Source organism: Nicotiana tomentosiformis, chromosome 10 (assembly GCF_000390325.3).
Source record: "Nicotiana tomentosiformis chromosome 10, ASM39032v3, whole genome shotgun sequence".
NCBI classification, from domain to species: domain Eukaryota; kingdom Viridiplantae; phylum Streptophyta; class Magnoliopsida; order Solanales; family Solanaceae; genus Nicotiana; species Nicotiana tomentosiformis.
The window spans coordinates 76,349,182-76,369,470 of NC_090821.1; the positions used below are offsets into that span (position 1 = coordinate 76,349,182).

General features: G+C 34.9%; 3 protein-coding genes across 6 annotated transcripts; 1 reads left to right on the top strand and 2 right to left on the bottom strand.

Moving 5' to 3' along the window:
• The first annotated feature begins 1,429 nt into the window (after positions 1–1,429).
• On the top strand, positions 1,430–6,474 carry LOC104107834 (sec-independent protein translocase protein TATC, chloroplastic). The gene is made up of 4 exons (XM_009616743.4): positions 1,430–1,776; positions 3,681–3,988; positions 5,043–5,333; positions 5,975–6,474. The coding sequence occupies exons 1-4, from the start codon at positions 1,530–1,532 to the stop codon at positions 6,182–6,184; spliced, it is 1,056 nt and encodes a 351-aa protein (XP_009615038.1). The 5' UTR covers positions 1,430–1,529; the 3' UTR covers positions 6,185–6,474.
• A 277-nt stretch (positions 6,475–6,751) lies between these two features.
• Positions 6,752–12,811, bottom strand: LOC104107835 (uncharacterized). 2 transcript variants are annotated; one of them, XM_009616744.4, is made up of 4 exons: positions 12,656–12,811; positions 12,456–12,549; positions 10,435–10,644; positions 6,752–7,632 (listed from the first exon to the last, which is right to left on the bottom strand). In XM_009616744.4, exons 1-4 carry the CDS (start codon positions 12,728–12,730, stop codon positions 6,920–6,922), a joined length of 1,092 nt encoding a protein of 363 aa, XP_009615039.1. In that variant the 5' UTR covers positions 12,731–12,811; the 3' UTR covers positions 6,752–6,919. The 2 variants fall into 2 exon arrangements, with proteins under 2 accessions (XP_009615039.1, XP_009615040.1); XM_009616745.4 differs by lacking the exons at positions 12,456–12,549; positions 12,656–12,811 and adding an exon at positions 10,868–11,029.
• Positions 12,812–15,109: 2,298 nt separating this feature from the next.
• On the bottom strand, positions 15,110–19,916 carry LOC104107837 (protein DETOXIFICATION 12-like). 3 transcript variants are annotated; one of them, XM_009616746.4, is made up of 6 exons: positions 19,473–19,916; positions 16,419–16,963; positions 16,236–16,322; positions 16,079–16,135; positions 15,760–15,998; positions 15,110–15,562 (listed from the first exon to the last, which is right to left on the bottom strand). In XM_009616746.4, exons 1-6 carry the CDS (start codon positions 19,722–19,724, stop codon positions 15,291–15,293), a joined length of 1,452 nt encoding a protein of 483 aa, XP_009615041.1. In that variant the 5' UTR covers positions 19,725–19,916; the 3' UTR covers positions 15,110–15,290. The 3 variants fall into 3 exon arrangements, with proteins under 3 accessions (XP_009615041.1, XP_009615044.1, XP_009615043.1); XM_009616749.4 differs by having other exon boundaries at positions 19,541–19,675; XM_009616748.4 differs by lacking the exon at positions 19,473–19,916 and adding an exon at positions 19,267–19,400.
• Positions 19,917–20,289: the final 373 nt, after the last annotated feature.

The following is a 20,289-nucleotide window of genomic DNA, read 5'->3' on the forward strand; positions in this document are numbered from 1 at the left end:
GTTAAATTTCAGAAAAGACGCAAGAAATAATACGAAATCAGTTTTTTATATAATTATGTATAATCTTGTATAATAGTGTATATGAGTGTATAAACACATCTTATACAATAATATACACTTTTATATACCTTTATACAAGCGTTTGTAGACGAACATCTTCCACAATTTTTAGTTACAATTCTTGTTCAAAACCAATCCAAATCTCCATTAAATGACTTCAAATTTTATATACAACCTTCTTATACTATTTCCAACAAGTCTAAATAACACTCGCTCCAAATTTCTCACAAAACAACTTCGAAATTTAAACCCATATATTCAAGCTTATTAAAAATCTAATTTTTACCACCCAAATGGGTTTGGTTTGTTGAACTAATATTTGAGTTACAGTTACTGATTTGAAAATTAATTTAAAAGCTTGAGCAACATTTTTTAAAAAATAAATAGTAATTTTGAGAACCTATTGGAGTTGAATGTTGAATCTTAACCTATTATTTTTGGGCTAATTAGTTGTAAATTGAAATGTGGGCTATAAAATTGAAAAGTAGGGAGCTAGTTGTTCGTATGTGAAATTTTTCCTATTAAAAATCTAATTTTTACCACCCAAATGGATTTGGTTTGTTGAACTAATATTTGAGTTACAGTTACTGATTTGAAAATTAATTTAAAAGTTTGAGCAATATTTTTTAAAAATTAAATAATAATTCCGAGAACCTATTGGAGTTGTATGTTGAATCTTAGCCTATTATTTTAGGGCTAGTTGATTGTAAATTAAAATGTGGGCTATAAATTTGAAAAGTAAGGAGCTCAGTTGTTCTTATGTGAAATTTTCTTAAAACTTTACCTCGTACTTTTAGCTTTTACCGAAACTTGAATTTATGACGTCATGGTTCTCTCACCTTATTATCCATCTTGGATATTGAAACAAACTTGCTCCAAACTCTTCAATATGTTGTCAACAAGTTATGCATGGATAATAATCCAAGTATTGTAGTATAGAAATTAGTAATTACTATTTAATACATAAGGATTATTTTGTTCATTTAAATATTTTCGAGACAAAATAAAATTTGAGTAAGGGAGTAATTTTTTGTACTGGTGAGAGCAAGAGGCAATTATCCTATATATTATTTAACTTTTTGTATTTAAATTTTTTATTTTATTGTATGAAATATTATTTTCCAGAACAAACTAAAATGGATTAGGAGGAGTTTTATTAACTATAAATATTTAAAGAATACCTTGAAATTTTTTGTGACTGTACCAAAATCACGTGAACATTATTTTTCTTGAAATAAAATAAATAAAACACCCTTTGATTTGAAGCACATTTGCAGAAAGGCGCACGTTAGAGTATATACAAATCTACCACTAGAGTACGCCAGGATCTGAAGATATTCTTTTAGCAAAGACAAGTGAGAACCAATCATCCCCTCAGCTTATTCAAAGACCCTTTTTCATCATTTTCCTCTGAACAAAACCACACACAAAATAAAACCAAATCAGAAAAAGGAAAAAAAAAGAAAAAGATGGGAAGTTCAAGTGCTCTAATCTCAAATCTTCACCTAACTCAAACTCACTGTTTCAAATGCATAAATTCAAGAACTGCTCTAAATATTAACCCCAAAAGACCAAAATTGAATCTTTCTAACAGAAAAGACTTGAAAAGGTTCAATAGACTTGTTTGTTCAGCTGTTGAAGATGCTAAAGAGAAGCAAAGAGAAATTAATGGTGCAAATGCTAGTAATCTTGGTTCAGCTGTTGAAGATAGGCCTGGTAAGGAAAAAAAAAAGAATTACCCAAATAATTATTATTATGTAAAGATTGCACTTTCTTTATTGTGTTCTTGAGTTTTTGACGTGGGTATTTTGTATAAAGGTGTAATTTTTAGTTGGGTTGGTCCTTTAGCTAAGTTGAACTTTTAATGATTTTCTTGAATTTTTTATGTGTATTTTGTATAAAGGTGTAATTTTTAATTGAGTTGGTTCTTTAGCTAAGTTATATTATTGGTGCAAATGCTACTAGTCTTAGTTTAGCTGTTGAAGATATGCATATATAATTCTTGATACTAAAAAAAGAAGAAAAAAAGAAATACCCAGATGATTATTATGTAAATTATTAAACTTTTAATGGTTTTCTTGAATTTTTGATATGGTATTTTATATAAAGGTGTAACCTTTAGCTAAATTATGTTATGTTTCTTTGTTGCTTGAAGTGATTTCTATAAGGGCTTGTTTTATGGGTTTCTATTGTTATGTATCTAATTATTCTTATGTATCATAGAGAGGATTGCTCTGATTGGTAAGACTATAATATGGTGATTTTGGAGAAATTTGGGTTTTGGGGTATTCTAAGCAAGTAGAATTTGGCATATGCTTGTATTTGTTTAGTTTATCCTACCTATAATTTCACTAGTTATCTGTGGTTGTTAATTGCAACTTGTAAGTTTTATTAGAGGAGCTTTGAGGTTGTTTGAGCAGAGTTTTTGCATATAATATAACACCAAGATCTCGTTTGCTGATAGTATATGGAAATCTTCACGACTTCCCTGTTAACTTTATTAACCTTGAAACTTTTAATCCATTTCGCGTCTATGTAAAATTCAGCATCCTGCTTAATGCTTCCATCACTATCAAGAATAGGAAAGGAGAAAGAGGATTTTCGGTCTCAAACCTCTAGAGGTTCTGAGAGTTCCTTCAGCTATGTTTTTTTCCTTTTCTTTTCTTTCTTGATAAGTAAGATCAGTACTTTTAATATGTACTGCCCAGCATAAATAAAGTGCTGGATGTGTAGTTACAGATTGCAAAAATTCGATTCATTATAGTGTTTGTAATGAGCTGAGGAAGCCTGACATGGTTTCTGCTGCATCTACATCAGTTATGTTAAACCAGAAGGCTGAAAAGGCATTTGTAGTCTAATTAAGTTTTCCTTTTTCCCTTCAAAAGTCCTATTGTTTCTTTCTACCCCACAGTCCACCGAATAGCTCCAGGGATATTCGTCCATATATTGTAGTCCATGTGAGCACTTGAGTGGTCATTCCCCATATTAGGGTTAACTAGATTGCTGATAATAAACACACTTCTGTTTGTGGTTGAGTGCAACGCGATGCACCTTTTAAGTTACTGAAATTGCTCGCCCTTGCCCAAGGGTCAATAATTTGTGAGTATGCATATTTTTTTTTTCTAGAAAATGTGAGAAAATGCACATGTTCTTTGTCATTTATATAAAAGCTTATCTTTTTAATCGTTTTCGAGAAGTAAATTTCCTTAATATAGTAATATGCATATATGCATGTTATACATTTTGGAAAAGAGAAAAGTGTTACGATGTGCCAAAGTGATAATGGTGCATAGGGGGAAAAAGTGGAGCAAATTGAACTGTCTAATGGTATTTACTGAAAACAATATCTTACCCTTCTCCTTCTAATCTGCACAAAATTGTTTGCGTACTAGTTTATTTTCTTATACATACTTTGCCTATTTTGTGGTTGTACAATTGTTTTTGCAATATTCAACACCTCTATGATGCAACTCTCCAGAAGAACACCCCTATCGTACATAAAATGGTTCCTTTCTTTCATTCTCTTTCTTCATTGTGCTGTGAGCCGGTGATTGTCCATGAATGCAAAATAGTTTAGGTGTAATTTTATCGTAATAATGCATGTTATTTTTGAAATTCAGATGTTGCTGATGGCTCAAGCGAGAGTGTATTTAAGAATGATGAATCAGATAGTGATGGGAGTATTGTTTATGATTTCCTTTACCCTAGTAAAGAGCTCCTACCTGATGATAAAGAAATGACTCTATTCGATCATTTGGAGGAGTTGCGTCAGAGACTCTTTGTGTCTGTTTTGGCCGTTGGTGCTGCTATAGTGGGATGTTTTGCCTTCTCAAAAGAACTTATCTTGATTCTTGAAGCCCCTGTTCTAGCACAAGGTGTTCGATTTTTGCAACTAGGTCCAGGAGAGTTCTTTTTCACTACTTTAAAGGTTAGACTGCATCTTTAATTTAATCTTCTTTGTCACTCATTCCAGTGACCATTTAATTACTACAGCGAAGTTGTTGAACCTTATTTTGCGAACTAGGTGGATCTTTCTTTTGTGTTTGAGTTCTTTTTAAGGGTTAAAAGTTTGTCCTTAGTGCCTGATATCTGGCTCATTATCGTGATTATATACTGAATTAATTATACACTCCTCTATGATTGAATGTCATAATTTCTATTTAGGCCGTTATAGAATAATTAACATTTCGATAACGAGTACCTTACCACTTATAGATTGTAAAAGTTCAATCGCCCTTGATTTTTACACGCCTTGACATTAAAAGAAACTAGCTAGTAGTTGAACCCACATGGCCACATCTAGAATTCTCAATCCACTTGCCTTAAACTATTCCTTGTCTTACATTTCATCTTCAAAACCATTTATGAGTCAAACAAGTGATTAAATACAAAAAGCAAGTAGTCTTAATGTACCTATAAATAGATACGTGTATTCAGATAGTTTGTGCTGAATACGTCAAAGAAATGGAGGCTATTGAACAACGTGTTTTGCTACTTTTGATATAGGGAAGTTGGCATACTAATACTAAAGTGAAGGAAAGCTGGGGCTGTTTGGAAAAGAAATCCAATAGGCTGAAAGCTAAACTTGCTTAATTGAATGCTTTAACTCACTGGACTTGTAGTACTGAAGTGCTTTTTTGTTTTTGTTTTGTTCTCTCTCTCTCTCTCTCTTGTATAAATTTTCTGCTACCGAAGTATTAAGTTGGCATCTTCTGACGTATCCTAAAAATGTGCTTATAATTGTTTGCGAGGGACTTGTCCTTGAATAATTGTTTACAAGCTATACTTGTTCATGCGACTTCTAGCATACAGCTGATGATGTAGTGCTAAATGCTCAAGTAGAAAAAAAAAGTTCAAACATAAGATTGGAGTTGATCACGATGTCATGATGTTCGTGTTGTTTGGATCAAATCGAACATTGGCATTCATACTAATTTGGCAAGTTCAGTGTAGTAACTATTCTGTTCACACTTTTGATGTAGGTCTCAGGATATAGTGGCCTTCTTTTAGGGGCTCCCGTGATTCTCTACGAGATCATAGCTTTTGTTCTTCCTGGTTTAACAATGTCAGAAAGAAGATTCCTGGCACCAATTGTCCTTGGATCTTCAGTACTTTTCTACACCGGCATTGTTTTCTCACACTTGGTTCTCACTCCAGCAGCCTTGAATTTCTTTGTCAATTATGCAGAAGGGGCTGTCGAATCCTTTTGGTCCATTGATCAATACTTTGAATTTGTGCTCGTACTCATGTTCAGCACAGGATTGTCTTTCCAGGTAAATCTTTTGCTTGTGCATATTTTCCTTTCTGCATGAGTATATAAGAACACCCTGGTAAACAGTTTAGTGCAAGTAAATTTAGTTGTTCAATCTCGAGCTGCTCAAATCTTTGACCGTACTTCACTTTTGTGTTCTTGGTTGGCTTGACTTACAACTAGTTCTTGCTTAAAACCACCTTGGCCATAATTGAGCAGTGTTTCGGGTTGAAAATAGAAGCGAATATTAGATTTTTTAAGCAGATTTAGGTGTGGCCTAGTGGTCGATGAAGTGAGTGAAAACCATGTGAGATTGTGGTTCAAATCACAGTAGAGACACAAAAGGCTAGGCGATATCTTCTCATCTACCTAAGCCTTTATTAGCAGAGTTTCCTGATACATGTGCTGGTGGGAGGTAGCAAGTACCTAGTGAATTAGTCCAGATGCGCGTAAACTGACCCAAACACCACCGTTTTGAAAAAAAAGTAAGTATGATGATTCGTAGTGGTGAAGCAGTCAAGAATGTGGCCATGGTTTCCAACCTAGGGTAGCTTTGAATATATTTGTCTCTGCAAATACTATTGTATGATGTTGATCAGCATCCTCATGATATCCAAATTGTTTTAATCCAATTGGCAATTTTATAATGCATCTCCTTTACAGGTTCCTGTCATTCAACTGCTTCTTGGACAAACTGGTCTGGTGTCGGGAGATCAAATGCTGTCGATTTGGAGATACGTGGTGGTAGGTGCTGTCGTTGCTGCTGCAGTACTCACACCATCAACTGATCCCCTTACCCAAATGCTTCTAGCTGGCCCCCTTTTGGGACTTTACTTGGGTGGAGCGTGGATGGTTAAGCTTTCTGGTCGATAGAGTGATCGCCGTTATGTGGTCAAAACTTCTGTTCTTTTGCATCAATATACCAAGAAGTATTAGTAGAATGATCATGCATAGGACCAAAAGTCATGTAGCATAAAAAGGACATTTGAGTGGAGGATATATGATCTGTTTTTTGAATACCATTTACTATTGTCATAATCCATGTAAAATTATCCAGTGTGTATAATTAGGAGCTTAGTTGACACTCCATTCCGAAGTCGTTTTGATGGATCTTTTCACTAATATATGAATGAAAAAAGTCATGGGCTATCGTTTTCGCGTTATATACTCTTTCTGGCCACAGAAATGATGCAAAGGGTACAAACAAAATAGAGTTAAAACAATTCGTGAATGGCATAATCTTGTTTAGAACTTCTCATTGGTGCAACTTATCATTCAATCCTCTTACAAAATTCAGCTAAAACAAAATTGTCTTGATCGTCGAATATCATTAAGAAATAAATAGAAAGAAGTGTTATCGAATAATTTCCTATAATTCTTCACAGTATGGAATGAGTAAAGAATCAAGCTACAAGTTTCGATCTACAACTCTATATTAGCTTGACGGTTTAATAACTATATATTCATTTAATGGCAAAATGTCACAAAAACCAAAAACACATCCAACGAACTGTTAAAACTTTTTACTCAATACTCATAGCTACAAACTAAGAAGCTCATTGAGCATCTATTTCTCCTTCCCGTTCCCTTACCCTTTCTTTACTAACATTACTCGATAACAAGGTTTTCCATCCTAGACATTGGATCAGTTGCATCTGAGTGATCTAATTCATCTTCTAGCCGTTTCAATGAACTCCGTAAACCAGTGCATGCTTTAACAAAATCTTCTGAACATCCTTTAAGTTTTTCCAACTCCACCTGTGTTTCATCGATAGTACTTGAGATCTTCTTTGTAGCAGCCCTCAATGCAGAAATTTCTTGTGGAGGATAAAGAGAAGCTCCAAGTTCATCAACTTGCAATCCAATTTCCTGAGAAAGTTTTAATAGTCTCTCTAGAGAGGCTACAAAAGTAGCATTATCCACGGAACTTTCCTGCTTAAGCAAGCTAGTAATGGAGCGAATAAGTTCTTTAATGACCACAAGTGTTTCCGACACCACGTCAGTAGTTAAATGAGCAATTTTCATCTCCTCCGGAGAAAGATCATTGCCTAGATCACCACCAAATGAATCATCACTATCATCGGATTTGCTTTCTCCTTCGGGAGAATCTTGAACAGAAAACTCATCTGCTACTTCAGATGATGCTGGCTTCAGTTCATTCATTTCGCGAAGTACATCCTTCATGGAAACGGCAAGTTGCGTCATTGCTCGACCTATAGCAGTAATATTGGTGGGTGGAGTCTTCTTAAGAGCAGAACAAGCTTCCCAGACAGTGCCCACCAACTGTGGGATCGATAATTTCTGTTTTTTGTTGTTAGATCCTGCACATCCATTTTGGGCAGCAAATAAGGTTGGTCATGAATTATAACAGCTGTTAAAGAGAATCAATATGCAAGAACTAGATGCAGAAGATACATGCGATGAATGAACCTGAAAGGCAATATGCCACAACTAGAAGCAGAAGATAAATGTGATGTGCAATTGAACTGCAGGAACTACAGCAAAACAATTAACTGAATAGCACAGAGAAAACCATATCAACCGAATAGGGTCCACTTGGTAAGAAGCAAAAATGTTGTCTGTAAAAAATTGTTTTCATCAGATGTTTTATCAAAGAAAACCATTGCCAAAATCTTCCTACAGTATCTGGGAGAGACGCAAGGTTGGTGATAGGTGACAGTGATGGAGAGTAGATGCGGGTCATTTGGGAGGGGGAGGTAGTATCTGGCAATAATCATAAAACAGAGTGAAATATATATAAAGATAACTTTGTAAGTTTCCAAAACTGTAAACATAACACATAACAAGTTATACAAAGAAGAAGAATTTAAGTTATGTGCACTGACGCACCAACACTGTCATCTGTTTTTTACACTATCAGCTAAAATTGACCTATAGATAGCTCTTTGCATTAAGCCTGATTTAGAAACTGGAAAGATAGAATGAGAACCTGCTATAACCCTTGGATACAACAACAACAACAACCCAGTATAATCCCACTAGTGGGGTCTGGGGAGGGTAGTGTGTACGCAGACCTTACCTCTACCCTGGGGTAGAGAGGCTATTTCCGATAGACCCTCGGCTCCCTCCCTCCAAGAACTCCCCACCTTACTCTTGGGGTGACTCGAACTCGCAACCTCTTGGTTGGAAGTGGAGAGTGCTCACCACTAGAGCAAGTTCTATCATGTCCATAGATAAATATGCTCTTTGTAATTTGTAGAGGGATCCTGCTATAACCCTTGGATCCCTCTACAAATTACAAAGAGCATATTTATCTATGGACGGATAGAACTTGCCTTGATATTATCGTTCAGGTGGAAGTTTGTCAGCTTTAATTGACAACTAGTTTGGTAATAATCATAAAACAGAATGAAAGATATATTGTAGTCGAAAATAACTAATCTGTTTGAAATTCAGCTATTTTCCTTCATTTGTACAAAATATTTCCCGGAGAACATTTCTATCACTTTAAGCCGACCAAAGACCAAAATGTGATTTCGTGAAGGAACATATTTTATGTCTTTAGAATCAGAGACGTAATCTTTAGTTATTTTACAAGTGTCACTTTGTCTCAAACTATACAATGTTTTGGATGCTAAATGCTGTCAAGAGTTAAAAAAACCCTAAGTTGCTCGGACTCTTCACTTTCAGTGCCGCACCCGTGTCGACACGACGTGGGTGTGGATATGGGTGTGGATATGGGTGTGGGATCCGTGTCGGATCTGGTCAACCGATTTTGGGTACTTTGACCAAAATCAACGGAAAAATTTGGGACAGATACAATGATTTTTGAAAACAAATCAAAAGCTAGGGTGATATGGAAGAAAATGGAATACCTTGTATATATAAATTTCTATGTCACTCCTTTTCCTTTTATCTCCTTTTAAAATTCTACTCTTGTTCAATATTTTCTCCTTCTTGGAATACCTTGTAAGTTTTCCACATAATGTCTCATAATTTAGACATATTTTTATAACTCTATTTTTAAATAATTGAATTGTTTTTAGCTGAATCCCCACACCCGTATCCGTACCTGGATCCGTACCCCCGAATCTTTAAATTTAGATCATGAAGGATCTGACCTCTAGATCCGCACCCGAGTCCGAGCAACTTAGAAAATAACTTGCATACTTAGGGCTGTAAATCTATACTTAGCTTATAGGTTAACACTTAACATTGCTGTTTTACTACTGTGTTCTGCACCTGGCACATCACTTACTCTCCTCCCCACTGTTCTCCATAGAAAGTTTTGTAGAAAATTTATTTTCATCAGGATTTTTTACACCCTAGCATATGAAATGCTATCCACTTCTTTTCCACATTTGGTACCATTACAAAACTTCTCAATCTCTTTTTTTTTTTTGGTGGGGGGGGGGGGGGGGAATGGTGGTATCGGCAGAACGGGTTCTTTCTTCCCTTTCAGCCTTTCTGCAATTTATTTTTGCAAGATATACCATTATCTGATTTTCCTTCTGCGTCCCTTTTCTATGTTTTGTGGGAGGAGGTGTTTCAAGCATGTGATGTTTATGCAATTTTTAAAATTTTGACAAAGCACGCCAGCAAGCATCTGGACGCGCAAGTATAGATGTTCAACTGTTAGGTAGTTGTTAGTACCTTTGGGGCAATAAGCTCTTTGGCTGAACTTGGATAATTTGGCTCATAATTACCAACATGCTATCCTAAAAAAGGCAGACCACTATGATTCTTTTTAAGGAAATACCAAGTTTAAAAATAACACTAGAAGTAACTTACAGGTGTAGTGGCTCAATCATAGCGTAAAAAATAAAACTAGCTAGTCCTGCCTTTTATGCTCTCTATCTATTTTCTCGTCAAACAAGCGACAGAAAAGGGAGATTATACTGGGATGTGGAACCCATGTATGCTTAAGAAAGTATTCAAGGTATGTTAAAGTTGATAATTTGTTTGTATGATAAATGCTGATGCGCCACATATGCATAAACTCAGAAAAGATAAGCACTTTCACAAAGCAATATGATGAGTGAACCTTTTATCCATTTCAGATACATTAACACTTCCTAACATGCTGTACTTGTAAGCTTTTCATATGTTCATGGACTTGGCCTGGGCATAAATCGATAAATAAATAGAGAGAGAGAGAGTACCATATGAGGACACAGACTCTTTCATCAACAAGAAACTGCTATCAACAACTTGCTTAATGGATGCATGAATGCAAGAACACAGGGTAGGTCCTGCGCCCACTGTACTTGAGTGGGAGAGCAAAAGAAGCCCTTGCAGCATATTAAAATATGAAGCCATGTTCTCCTCGAGTGCTTTAACCTCTGGAGTCTCTCCAGTCCAAAGCATTCCAACTGCACCAAAAAGAAAAATAATTGTCAATTACCAACATTATCTCCTAGGTAAATGCCTGAAACTTACCATTATCCAGTTAATCAAAATTGGACAACCCCCCCCCCCCCAAAAAAAAAAAAAAACAAAAAAAACCGGTGAATGAATACCTACGAATTTCTATGCTAGCAAGAAATACCACAGAAGCTATATACTTCAGCTTTAGATTTAATCAAACAAATTTACCAATTCTCGGCCAACCACAGGTCCAAGTTGCCAAAGAACTCTCATTGGATAGGGGCGGGTGCATGACAAAAAGTTGATGAATATTCTTTTAAACTGGTACGGTGCAAAGCTTGTATCATGCCCCACTCCAAAAAGACCCTTCATTAAATGTAACATATGACATTCACTTAAATGTATAAATGAAACATGCATCGCTCGTCCCAGACAAAAGTTGAAACATCTAAGCATTTAAAGATGATACTTTTGTTTAATCACATCTAAGCGTTTAAATATCTAAGTCACACCATTCTTCTTGTAGTATAGGTTTCTGATAACCAAATCAATGTTTACTTCCTCTTTTATGGATAGTCTATATTAGCTTAACTACAACATATAACTGCTGATGCTTCACTATCAAACATAAACACACAACATCGAATTGACAATGACTTAAATAGATTCTCTAATATGGAAACAGATAATGTCCATGCCTAGCATTGTAAAACAAAGACCTATCCTTTTCTCTCTCTCTCTCTCTCTCTCTCTATATATATATATATATATATATATATATATATCCTTCCTGCCATTAATAAATTCTCTCAACCATCCTTTAATTCCTTTCTCATGCACCACATTATCTCTTTTCTTTTAGCTCGCTGTTCTTTTTTCTAGTTCTACACTTTACTTCAAGCTCACGAAGTACTATCAGAACAAACTGCTTCCTGGTAGTTATTAAAGGCTTTAGACAAATATGTAATCGCTCTTGTTGGATTGGCTCTGAAGTAAATTCTAGAGCTCGTACTGCATGATTAGTAGCTATGGTTATGTCCTTATGAATGCTAAAAAATGATACCATGTAAAGATACTTGATCTAGAACTCACTTAGCGGCATATCTTGTTGGGTTGATATCTTTGCAGCCCTAACTTTAGTGGATCCTTTTTTTTAGCTAACCGAGAAATCTCTGAGGGACACTGGCACACGATTCGAAACTTGGTAGATAATGGCCCCGCCCCTCTACCCTTATCCACTTAAATACCCAGCATTTGTCAGTGTGTTGTGACGTGTGCCTAACCCACACATCAGAAGTTGTACTCTAAGCACTAGATCAAAGCTCTGGCGGCAACACTTACCTTTCTTTTAGTCCACATGATAGATTGGAAACCACTCATTTAGAACTACTTTGTATCTTGTTCTATTCATTTTCAATCTAAGTCCAGTCATTATGCCTAACGTACTGAGCCTTCATATATCTTTCTCTATCGTGTTGATGTCCAAAATTATGTAATAAGAACCAACCTTACTCTATAATATCACCTAAAATGAAAAGGATATTAGGTAAAATTAAGCTCATCAAAACATTACAAGGGAGTAAAAAATGCTCAAGGAGGAAAGAGAACTTTCAATATCAACCTTCATCTTACATTTATACTAATAATTAAGCATAAATTGCATTATTTCAATTAAAAGAAAAACATAACCTCATTTCATCAAAACCAAATACAAGCACAAAGATGGAATATATATATATATATATAAAGCATAAAAATTGGAACTTTAAGAAGCAAAAATTAAATACATAAAAGAGAGAGAAAAAAAAAGATTGACCCATAGTGGCTTGTTTATAAAGCTGTTCACCCATTTGAATTACTTCTTTCCAGCCTACTCTTTCAAGTGACGATGATGGTGTTTGATTCAATACCTATAAAGCAAAAAAAAAAAAAAAAAAAATCATAAATCACGCGATACAAAAATAATAAGGAATGCAAAAAAAGAAAAAGAAAATTAAAGGAGTCATATAATTAAACCTGAAGAGTTTCATGAATGGTGTTGAGATGTTCATTTAGAGCTCTATTCAATTGCTCTTTTGCTGCTTTCCCCATTTCTCTTCTCTCCCCTAAAAGTTTAAAAGGCAAAACCTGCTACACTATTTGCAGAAGAGTTGAGGCGGAAGAACACGATTGGGTTTTATTATCAATCGCTGGCAAATTTACACGACGTCGTTAACACGATTTGCTTTGCATATGTCGCATTAGGATAATGCGATTTGATTTTGATTTTTGTGTTTTTCACTTCATGTTACATATAATTGACAGAAAATAACACAAAAATATATTTTTAGCGAACTTATAAGATCAAAATTGCTTATGAATATAAGGGACTATCTTAAACTTATTTTAAACGGCAAATGGTCAAATATTACTTTCGAAAATGTTCTAAGTATACTCCTCGTTATAATATTGGGTTATCTATATTCCTGCACTCATACTTTGGGTTCACATATACCCCTTATTTAGACGGAGGGACACGTGTCATCGTCCTGTTGGTCAATTCTAAATGTCTCCTAATTAATTAAAAAGACTCATTATCCATACACAAAAAATAATTTTTTTTTGGTAAAAACTGGAAAAAACTAATTTTGTTTTAACTAAAAACTGAAAAAAATGAAAATATTTTTTTTCCCAATTTTTACAAAAAAACTGCTTTAAAAAACCTGAAAAATATTTCTAAAACAATATTTTTATAAAAACTGGAAAAAAAAACTGAAAAATAATTTTTTAAAGCAATTAAAAACTGAAATATTTTTAACTAAAAACTGAAAAAAAATAATTTATTTTTTCAGTTTTTACAAAAATATTGCTTTAGAAAATTGCTTTTCAGTTTTTACAAAAATATTGTTTTAGAAAATATTTTTCAGCTTTTTTTAAAGTAGTTTTTGTAAAAACTGAAAAAAATATTTTCGTTTTTTTCAGTTTTTAATAATAAAGAAAATCAGTTTTTTCCAGTTTTTATAAAAACATTGCTTTAGAAAATTGATTTTCACCTTTTTTTTTCAGTTTTTATAAAAATATTATTTTAGAAAATAGGTTTCAGTTTTCTCTAAAGCAGTTTTTTTGTAAAAACTGGAAAAAAAAAAATCATTTTTTCAGTTTTTAGTAAAAATAATTTTAGTTTTTTCCAATTTTTACAAAAAACCATTGCTTTAAAAAATTATTTTTCGGGTATGGGTAATGGGTCTTTTTAATTAATTAGGAGATATTTAGAATTGACCAACAGGATGATGACACGTGTCCCTCCGTTTAAATGAGGGGTATATTTAAATCCAAAGTATGACTGCATGGGTATAGATAACCCAATAGTATAACGAGGGGTATTCTTAGACCATTTTCGAAAGTAAAGGGGTATATTTGGCCATTTGCCGTATTTTAAATACAATGAACTATTTTTGTCATTTTCTCGTTTCTTGTCCTAATTGAAAAATAAATAAAATCCCCCCCTTATTACTGGTGTACATTTTTTGAAAACTGTAAATTTATAATTGCACCATATTATGATAATTGCTTTTCTAGCTGAAGTTTAAATTACTTCTTTTCTGTATGTTTCTATTTTGTCGTAAAATCCCACAATTATGAGTTATTCCTTCAGGTATTAGCATTGTTTTCCCTTCTAATTTTTATATAAAAAAAACTTTTGTTCCATTAAAATATATCTCTATTATCTTTTAAATCTGAAACTGGTAGCTAATAACAAAATATCACGTGTGCCTATTATTATCCATTTAATAATATGATCGTCCTAATCAAGCTAATTAACAATTTTTAAGGAACAAAACATTTATAAGTCCCAGCTAAAATGTAGCAATTGAAGCGGAACATTGGAGTAACGGTAAAATTATGTGTGACCTATAGGTCACAAGTTCAAACTAAAGAAGCAACCATTAATACTTACTTTAGGGTAGATTGTCTACATCACATCTAGTGGTAGCAATGATTAAAATAAAACAGTTATCCACCTATATTATCCATTAAAAATAAAAATTGGTAGGATAATGAACTTTTAAAAAACGGGTTCAATATGGATAAGAACCATATTATTCACTTAGACAATAGATAAACAATAATGGGTTTAACTATCCATATTAAATGTGGATCGGGTCGGATAATTTATCCGTTTTTGCACTACTCATTCTTGACCGACCCATATCCGACACAGCCCGCCCGTTTGCCGCACCTAATCGCAGCCTTTAGGGCGCGACCCTTCCTCGTACCCTGCGCGAACGCAAGATACCTTGCGCCCCTGGCTGCCCCTAACTAAAGTGTAGCAATTGTTTAATGCCTCATGTGACATTCATGCTTGACAGTAAATTGCCCAAATTTACATCAGCGTGATAAACAACAACTAACCTCAATACAAACAAGTTAGGATCAGCTATATGAATCCTCAATTCTTCGTTTAAGCTCAACTCATATCAATCAACGTGATAAAAGAAGAAAAAGAACTCAACTTTGATTTTGCAGATTTAGAGGACATACAAATTAAAGTACAAACTTTGGAGGACAGAAGGGAAAATTGGATCCTCTCTCTATTTTTTATTAGTTCAGTATTCTGTAACTTGTTCTAGACTTCAATAAGAGAAGTACAATTCATTTATAGCCCTCTCATTTACATCAACCTGTTATCAATAGATGATTTTTCATCAGCATGAAGCCTCTCCCTTGCCATTGCAGCTTGTTTTTTCCAATCTGTGCAGCATGTTATCACAGAGAGTAGAATAGATTGCACAGCAGCACCAGAAAGTACGCCGATCCACAGGCCTTTTCCCCTAAAGTTGAGCCAAAAAGCCAATGAAGCAGCTATAGGAATTCCACAAAGGTAAAATGAAGCAAGATTGACATAGGCTCCGATATGCTGCCAACCACATCCCCTCGCAACACCTACAATGTGCATAAAGCCGCAATTAGTCATACGCCCGTTCTTGTCATGTATCTAATAGTGGCGGATTCAACAATATATACGTAGTGCAATTTTCCAGCAAAAGGAGATTCAGTTGAACCCCCTTTTTGGTAAATGTGGCCTCGCCACTGGTATTTGTTACCTTAAGTGTAGTAATTTGATGTGGAAAAAGTCTAACCTGAAAGAGTTCCTTGCAAGCTGTCAGTTATGACCGATATACATAGAAGAGGGGCCATGTTTGCGACATAGTCCACAACTTCCTTCTCATTGCTGAAAATGTAACCAAATACATTTCTACAAGCAAAGACAGTTGTGCTTACGAGTATTGTCTCTGTGGTCGCCATGAGCATTGCAGAAAGCACAGATACGCGAGCTCCTTGAGGATTTCCAGCTCCTAATTGATTAGAAACTCTTATGCTGAAAGTAAACAGGTTATGCTTATATTTGACAAACAAACCACATGGAAGTGGAAAGCTGGATTAAATACTTAGACAAACCTTACAGCACCAGCGAGACCAAATGGTATTGCATAAAGCGTAGAAATGGTGTTCAGGCTGCATTGTAAAAATTCCCAAAAGATTAGCAAAATCTTGGATTTCATGGATCATATTACTAACTGAGTTTACTCATTCGAGAGCGAGATGCAAAACATACCATATAGACAGAACTGAAGCTTCAAGTTGGGGATTTGGCAATAGGCCTGATAGCAAGATGAGCAGCTCAAATGACCACCACTCAAGACTACAAAAATACAACACGTAGCATAAATTTCGTAGAAAGACACAACCAAAAGTGTATTTAAATTCTTAAAATGAGTGGATGAGGGAGTTGAAGTACCAAATCATGATTGCAGAAGGGATAGCAAACTGAAAAAACTCTCTCATTCCCTTGACAATCTCCCAAGACATTGGTGCGCGGGTTTTTGCACAAGCGGGAGACAACCTCATGTATGAAGCAAGGATTATGACATTCAACCACATCGATATACCAATAGCTATTGCCGCACCAATATTACCTAAGCCAGAGCAAAACACTAGCATCCAAGACAGCGGTATGTGGAAGCATATTGTTACGCAGGAGCTTACGAGCATGGGAGCAATCATACTTTGCATTTGATAGTACCGAATAAGCGGATGAAGATTTGCATAAGCAAAGAGAGCAGGAATCAGCCACTTAATGAACTTTCCAGCTTCATGAGAAATCTGAGGATCTTGGCCGATGAAGGTAAGCAATTTTCCCATATACATCCACAAGATTGTGAGGGGAATGCAAACAATGAAGAGAGAAAAAATGGCAGTGTATGTTTGAGTACCAAGTCTTTGGTATTGCTTAGCTCCAAAAGCCTGCCCGCAAAGAGTTTCTAGTGCACTGGCCATTCCTAACTACAAGGCATATATAAATAGTTGTCAGCGGAGATGCCAAAAAAAAAAAAAAAAAGGTTGTTCCTAAACAATTAGTCCATCTAAAAAAGTTTAACACTCTTCAACCAGTGCTGGAAGAAGAAATTTCACCAAAGGGATTTAAAAAAGAAAAAAAGTAAACACACGAAGAAGCTAAGGGGATTCCACATCTAATCGATAATATACACAAAGTAATTTTCAGGCAAAGGGGGTTCGGACGAACCCCCTTCCACCCACCTAGTTCAGTCCCTGTCTTCAAGTCATTCAAACCATTTTCATCTTTATCCATTTATTTTCTGTCTCGAAAGCTTTTAATTCAAAGAAAGGAAGTATGTATTAAGTTTGATATATTTGACCACTGACCGAGCTGATAACTTCAAATGATCAAAAGCAATGAAGGTTCAAGAATATTAATGTTCACTTAATAGATGGTTGCAAAGATGAATTGTTAAACAAGAAATCGAAGAGCTTCTATACTAATAACTATGACATTCCATTTCTTCGCTACACTCTCAAGACGATAATACACTGTTTCTCGAAACATAATTTTCCGCCTTATGCATTTCATCTCATATTTTTCAATATCTTTACTTCACAATATTCATAACTTTATTCTTTAGTTAAAAGAAGAGCTTACAAGCGAAAGTTAGCACTGAATTAAGTTCGACAGCAAATTTGTCGAACTTATAAGCCCCCAAATTTGTAAACATAACACATTACAAGTTACATAAGGAAGAAAGTGCTTGAGTTCTAGCCACGGATAATGCATTGATTTTTTACATTTTTAGTCAGGTAAAACTGACCTACAACTATAGGCATTAAGTATGATATGATAACCTGAGATATAGAGCGAGAACCTGCTACAACCAGTTAAATTGCATTAATAGAAAATTCTTTAGACTGTCATAGAAAGACCATTTCTTTTGCCGCAAAAACATTGAACTACAACCTCATAGACATCTAAACATTATAAGTTCCCAAAATTGTAAACCTAACACATTACAAGTTACATAAGGAAAAAGAGTTTAAGTTCTAGCCACAGATAATGTATTGATTTTTTACATTTTTAGTCAGGTAAAACTGACCTACAACTATAGGCATTAAGTATGATATGATAACCTGAAATATAGAGCGAGAATCTGCTACAACCAGTTAAATTGCACTAATAGAAAATTCTTTAGAGTGTCATAGAAAGACCATTTCTTTTGCCACAAAAACATTGAACTACAACCTCGTAGACATCTAAACATTATACAACAACAACAATCCAATGAGTTCCCACGAATGGGGTTCGGGGAGGGTACGCAACCTTACCCCTACCCTAGAAGGACATAGAGGTTGTTCCCGATAGACCCTCGACTAAAGAAAGAATAAAAAAAGTAACGGCAATAGTAATAACAACAAGACAAAACAAGAAGACCAACAACAACAACAACCCAGTAGAATCCCATTAGTGGGGTCTGGGGAGGGTAGAGTGTACGCACACCTTGCCATTGAGACCAAAACCAAGAAAGCAAGTAAACACCAAGTACTAATAACAATCTAAGAATAAAAAGATACCATACTAACACTAATGCTATCGAGCTGAGTAGACATATGGAGAACGCTCGACTACCTACTAAATTACTAACCTAATCCCTGACCGCCACACCCTTTTATCAAGAGTCATGTCCTCAGTAAGCTTCAGTTGCGCCATGTCCCCCCCTAATCACTTCCCCCATGACTTTTTTGGCCTACCTCTACCCCTTCTCAAAACCACCCCTAACCTCTCACGCCTTCGAACAGGGGCTCCTGTGCTTCTCCTTTAAACATGCCCGAATCATCTCAACCTCGACTCCCGCATCTTATCCTTCTCGGGGGCCAAAATTGTAAACCTAACACATTACAAGTTACATAAGGAAGACAGAGTTTAAGTTCTACCCACGGATAAGGTATTGACTCTTTTACATTATTAGTCAGGTAAAACGGACCTACAACTATAGGCATTAAGTATAATACAATAGCCTGAAATGAGCGAGAACTTGTTATAACTAGCTAAATTGCACCAATAGAAAATTCTTTAGACTGTCATAGAAAGACCATTTCTTTTGCTGCAAAAACATTGAACTACAACCTCATAGACATCTAAACATTATAAGTTCCCCAAATTGTAAACCTACCACAGTACAAGTGACATAAAGAAGAAAGAGTTTAAGTTGTGTGACCTCTTCATATTAATTATCAACTATAGGTAACTCTTCATACTAAGTATTACTACAAGCTAACTAAAAAAATAGTGCGAGAACCTGGTATAACCAGTTAAATTGTACTAAACATTGTTTATACTGTCACTATAAAATAGTACAGTCCGGTTGTACGAATCATCTCACGTTTACGCCGGGTCCAAGGCAGTCTACCTTGATGCAAGCATACATGGCTGACTCCATGGTTCGAAATACTGTCACTATATATAACTTAAATTCAAGAAATAATCATAGATAGAAGTACTTACAAGAAAGCTGAAACCAGTGACACCAGCAAGAGAAAGAGCAATAGCAGTACTTGAAAGAGAAAGTTCACCTAAATGACCAACCATCATCATTGATATTACTTGTAAAAAATACTGTGAAAGTGTCACTGCTATCATTGGTCCAGCCAAATAACCAACTTCTTTCACTTCTTCCCAAATTACTTCCCATCTCAATTCAACTACACCCTTATCTTCTTTTACTTTCAATAACAATCCCTCTTCTATATTCTCCATTTTAAACAAAAAAAAGGTCTTGAATTTGTAAAAAAAGATTGTGAAAATCTTGAATTTCTTTTAAGAGAGGACAAAGGTAGGACTGGGGCGGTGTGCGGAGAGAGAGACAGGAAAGTTTGAGAATTTGTTAAGCAAAGATAAAGAAAAGATGCTAATGGTTTGTTTGAGTTGGGTATTGGTTTGTCTTCTGCTGACTGTCTTGGGTTGTGATTTGGCGGTATTTGACTAATACTAACTAAATAATACAGTAGTCTTTTTTACGTGCTTCCCAAGATGTTCATAAGGTCTAAAATTTGGGGACGAAATATTAAGTAAAAATGGTATTTGATAATTAGAATTATTTTTGGATATTAATATAATTTTGGGTTGTTTTTGAATTTTTGTGATTTGAGCGAAAATTTTGAAGAACAACTTTTTGGAGTTTCTCAAATTTTCGAAAAACTTCAAAATTTATTTTCAATTGAAAATTGAAAATTTTATGGCCTAACAATTTCAAAAAAAAATAAAAGGATTTTGAAAAAAAAGTGAAAAAAAATTATGGCCAAACGGGCTCTAAGATACGCTT

Bases quoted from the DNA above. Each gene is read 5' to 3' on its own strand.
- LOC104107835 (XM_009616744.4), bottom strand. From the start codon at position 12,730: ATGGGGAAAGCAGCAAAAGAGCAATTGAATAGAGCTCTAAATGAACAT. The intron at 12,550-12,655 runs GTTTAATTATAT...TTTGCTTTATAG, and splicing joins CCATTCATGAAACTCTTCAG to GTATTGAATCAAACACCATC. The intron at 10,645-12,455 runs GTCAATCTTTTT...TTTTTGGTGCAG, and splicing joins TTATAAACAAGCCACTATGG to TTGGAATGCTTTGGACTGGA.
- LOC104107834 (XM_009616743.4), top strand. From the start codon at position 1,530: ATGGGAAGTTCAAGTGCTCTAATCTCAAATCTTCACCTAACTCAAACT. The intron at 3,989-5,042 runs GTTAGACTGCAT...CTTTTGATGTAG, and splicing joins TCTTTTTCACTACTTTAAAG to GTCTCAGGATATAGTGGCCT. The intron at 5,334-5,974 runs GTAAATCTTTTG...TCTCCTTTACAG, and splicing joins GCACAGGATTGTCTTTCCAG to GTTCCTGTCATTCAACTGCT.
- LOC104107837 (XM_009616746.4), bottom strand. From the start codon at position 19,724: ATGGAGAATATAGAAGAGGGATTGTTATTGAAAGTAAAAGAAGATAAG. The intron at 16,964-19,472 runs GTAAGTACTTCT...TATGCCTTGTAG, and splicing joins TCACTGGTTTCAGCTTTCTT to TTAGGAATGGCCAGTGCACT. The intron at 16,323-16,418 runs GTACTTCAACTC...GTATTTTTGTAG, and splicing joins CCTTCTGCAATCATGATTTG to TCTTGAGTGGTGGTCATTTG.